Raw genomic sequence first — 927 nt, 5'->3', positions numbered from 1 at the left:
CGCCGCCCCGCTCGGCTCCGTCAGCCACCACCCCGCCCGCCACCGACACCCCGCAGCAACGCCCGGCTCCGTCCGCCACCGCCCCGGCCACACGCCGCTCTACCGCTCTCTGATGGCGCCGAAGAAGACACCGAAGGGCAAGTCGGGCTTCTTCGGCGTGAGGCAGAAGCCCTCCGGTAAGTGGGGTGTGGAGTTCACCAACGCCGGAAGGCGTTGCTGGATCGGTACGTACCCCTCCGCCCACGAGGCCGCGCGTGCCTACGACGTGGCGGTGTGGCGTGCCGAGAGGCCTCGGTCGCACCTCAACTTTCCAGAGATCGAGAGTCGGACGGTAGCGGAGATGCTTGTGCCACAGGGCATCAACATGAAGGAGATCACAACGAAGAAGCCGTCGGTTGTCGTCAGTGCTGGCGAGACCGATGAGGAGGCGATGGCGAGGTTTGCTCGGGAGCATCCAGAGTACGTGCAGGCCGAGATGGAGCACTACTGGAAGCGTGAGGTGGAGCACAAGCAGAAGGGTCCGAAGAAGGAGGATGAGGCCGGTCCCTCGATGGTGATCCCCGTCGAGTCCTCTTCCGAGGAGGACTGGGCAGACTACTCGGAGGAGGAGGAGGAGGGGTGCGACGACCCGACGAAGGATGAGTTCTGGGAGCAGTTCCGTAGCTCCGGTGAGGAGCAGTTTTATCTAGTAGTTTGAATAAGTAGTAGTTGAAGTTGATGTATTAAACTATGTTGAATTTGATGTTTGAACAATGTTGAATTTGATGTTTGAACTATGTTGAATGGACTAGTAGTATGTCATTTTACATCTTCATTTTGGATCATCTATTGGAGTTGCTCTTTTGGACCATCAATTTGGACTATCTGTTGGAGTTGAGTTTTTTTCGAAGCTCCAAAACGCATTTTTTGGCGGTCCAAATTCTACAT

At 56.3% G+C, this 927-nt stretch overlaps 1 protein-coding gene across 1 annotated transcript; it reads left to right on the top strand.

Annotated features, from left to right (window-relative positions):
• Window positions 1-112: 112 nt before the first annotated feature.
• Window positions 113-697, top strand: LOC119351029 (ethylene-responsive transcription factor ERF096-like). The gene has a single exon (XM_037618592.1). It carries the CDS (start codon window positions 113-115, stop codon window positions 695-697), a length of 585 nt encoding a protein of 194 aa, XP_037474489.1.
• Window positions 698-927: the final 230 nt, after the last annotated feature.

This window comes from Triticum dicoccoides, chromosome 1B, assembly GCF_002162155.2.
Source record: "Triticum dicoccoides isolate Atlit2015 ecotype Zavitan chromosome 1B, WEW_v2.0, whole genome shotgun sequence".
Classification (NCBI taxonomy): domain Eukaryota; kingdom Viridiplantae; phylum Streptophyta; class Magnoliopsida; order Poales; family Poaceae; genus Triticum; species Triticum dicoccoides.
Note: the sequence above shows the minus strand (reverse complement) of the source record. Positions and strands in the feature narration are given on the sequence as shown.